A 2920-nucleotide genomic window follows, 5' to 3' on the forward strand; every position below is an offset into this window, starting at 1 on the left:
CCTGCTGAGGTGGCCTGAGCTAAATAGCAGGTTTTTTTCTAGGGAGAAAATAGGATGTCACCGGGGAGGCAGCAAAAAGTGAAAAGTAGTGGAAAGAGAGGAACAGAAACCTGCTTGTTAGGTGTGCAGAGGAAAGGGAACAAGTTCCTGAGGTCCTGAGCCCCGGCTGAAGCAGCTGCAGAGCCTGCCTGCTCCTTCCACCTATGGGACTCCCACCCTCACCCCAGTTCTGTGGGCTGCAGAGTCCAGTGAGAAAAGAATTTCCTAAAGGTTCTTTCTCCTCATCCTTAAAGAGTTTTAAACCTCAAACCACTGAACCACACACAGGAGTCTAAACTCTTGCCCCTCTCAGGGCAGCCTGGGGACAGGGCCTAACCCTAGAGAGAGCATCCCAGGCCTGTGGGGAGCTCTGGGTTAGAGGCTCAGAGGCCTCTCGGGCAGGGAGTGCATTCCAGAATCTGCTCCTCCAGGCTGGGGGCCCCTTTCATTTCCAGAGCCCAGATAATGAGTATGCCCTGGCTGGCATGATGGACCCCTGATGAAACTCAGAAGATAAGAAAAGAAGGGCCCATGCCCTGCTCCTGCCTGGCAGCACACAACCACCAGGTCATGCTCTCGACCTGCCCCTTGTTCTAGGGCCCCCGTGTGGAGAGTTAGAGGCAGGCATGGCCACACAGAGCTGTCCCACCTTGAGAGGGCACACACTGCACACGTCTCACATGTGCATCTGGCAAGAGGGCTGGGCCCAGAGGTGGTGAAAGGAGGGAGGAGGTCAGCTCAGATGGTACCACCAAGAAACAGCCTAAAAGCAAATAACCAAGGAGATCAATAGCTCCCGCAACCCTGGTAATTAAAAATCAAAGGGGAGCACTGGATACATGGAAGAAAGGGGGAACCCCCTTCTGCCTCTCTCAGAGCCACCAAATATGTGGCATAGGATCAGCAAGAAGTTGGGGCGGGGCAGGGACCACAGGCAGAGAACGTGGACAGGCCTGGAGAAAATCTAACCATGGGAAAAAGGGAACAAGGAGGGGGAGGGGAGGGGAGGGAACGTAAGTTTCTTGGATCTAAGTTTCCAGAAGCATGGGATATTTCCACAGTCTCTGATCCAGTGAGCTCTTCTGGAAGAGAAGCTCTCTTCCCCTGGGAGCCCCATCATGGGGCGGTGACTTCCATCCCGAAGCTGGCCAGCAGGCAGAGGTGGTCTGAAGAGCAGAAGGGGTTGGGTAAGCCGTTGGCAGCCCAGAGAATCTCTTCAGAGAGGAGGGAGAGTCGGCCCAGGAGCTTGAGAGTTCCGTCCTGATACAGCCTGTGATCTGGAGCACAAAGTGGAAGCCAGTGGGTAAAGCAGCCACAGCCACAGTGCATGTGGCAGGCAGGGCTTGTGGAAGGTAAGCCTTATGAAGGCTGCATCCCCCTGGCTGTCCACCCTCCCTCACCGCCTCCTGCTGCCTCTGGCTGAGGCATCATTTTCTCAGATACTCTGTGTTATATCAATGAATGAAGCAGAGTGGGTTTTAGGGGACTGACTGTGGCAACATGGAGAGTGTATGCCCTGGCCTATCACTACATACAGATCTGATTTTCTAAGAAAAACTGGAAATCCAGATTTTTTTATATAAAATCTGATTTATAAACACAGGTGATCAATTTAAACATTTTAAAAGACATGCTTTTAACAAAGTAGACATGGGACTGGTTGACTACTACACTGTGACTATTGGTGTAGGGTAAGGAGATAGGAAATAGAGTCTCTAAGTTCTTCGCTAACCAGCTGCCACTGAATAAATCCAGTAACCTCTTAGTGCTCTATTTTTACCTCTAAAATAGGGATGGAGAATGATTGTTCTGCCCACCTCTCTCTTATGCTACAAGGATAAAAAGAGAAGGTGGACAACTAGTCTAAGGAAAGTCTGATGAAGATGACCAGTGCCAGGTAGGAATGAAATCTGCTCCTCAGATGGTCAAGTCCTAGCAGCCCATGCCATGCCACCAAATGCCTGACCTATCATCAGCCGTTCCAGGGACCCTTGGGGAAGGATTCTAGGAACCCAGGATCCACTAGGCTTACCAGTTCCGTTCCCATTCTCGCAGGAATCAGCTGAGAAGAAGATGTAATCCACTGTCGTTCCAAGACCCAAGGGCATTGTGGTGACCTCTGGGAGGCCATGCTGGGGCAGGAAATGCGTATAGGCCGAGGTCAGGTGGAGGCAGTGCTGGATAGTGCCTACAGTCCTACAGGGTGGAAGGGGAGGTGTCAGTCAAAACACATTACTGAACTTTTTCTCAAGCTTACTTTCTCGTGGGTTTTTTGAAGTTTTTTTAAATGAATGATCTCAAATAATTCAGTCTCAGCAAAAATTCTTTCTCATGCTAATAAGAGGCTGATAGTCCTAGCTATAATTAGCCTAGAAACAGACACATTTATACTCTGACCCCCTGACATTCTTTGACCTCCACTTTTCTTGCTACCTGGTGAAGTATACATAATATACCCCTGTCCATGGGTCAGCAAGCGCTGTGAGGCATTCCTCCCTACACAGTGAAAAGTAAGTTCTTCATCTGCAAGAACCTGGGTGGGTCACCTCTGGACTCTACACACCTCTATGTCCCTCCATAAATGTAGCAAGTATTAGGGGAAAGGAGAGAGCTCAGCAAAAAGTGCTCCCCCAAATTAGCCTCAGGAAAGCCAGTGGGAATCTCTCTCGTACCTAGAAGGGCTGGAATGCAAGCTAAAGGAAGGAAGACTACCTGGGGAAGACAGGCTCAGGCTCAGATGTGTCTTCCTCAAGGACAGACTCGGCCCAGCCAGCAGGTCGCTCTGTAGAAGACCGGAGAGAAAGAGGTTTTATCACTGGCAGACAGCAAAGCAGGGTCGGAACCTTGCACCCTGAAATCCCTCTGAGTTCCTTAACTAGAT

General features: G+C 50.3%; 1 protein-coding gene across 4 annotated transcripts in view; it reads right to left on the minus strand.

The window, feature by feature from the left end:
• Window positions 1-825: 825 nt before the first annotated feature.
• Window positions 826-2920, minus strand: part of ANGEL1 (angel homolog 1) — a 16842-nt gene continuing 14747 nt past the window's right edge. For 2 of the 4 annotated variants that reach the window (XM_006925473.3, XM_015599751.2), the window contains exons 8-10: window positions 2752-2821; window positions 2072-2235; window positions 826-1316 (exon numbers count right to left, since the gene is read on the minus strand). In XM_006925473.3, the coding sequence (XP_006925535.1) occupies window positions 1156-1316; window positions 2072-2235; window positions 2752-2821 (395 nt within the window). In that variant the 3' untranslated portion in view covers window positions 826-1155. Of the gene's footprint in view, window positions 1317-2071; window positions 2236-2751; window positions 2822-2920 lie in introns of those variants that run through there. The other 2 variants (XM_025042095.1, XM_015599752.2) reach the window with 2 other exon arrangements.

Source organism: Pteropus alecto, unplaced genomic scaffold (assembly GCF_000325575.1).
Source record: "Pteropus alecto unplaced genomic scaffold, ASM32557v1 scaffold8, whole genome shotgun sequence".
NCBI lineage: Eukaryota > Metazoa > Chordata > Mammalia > Chiroptera > Pteropodidae > Pteropus > Pteropus alecto.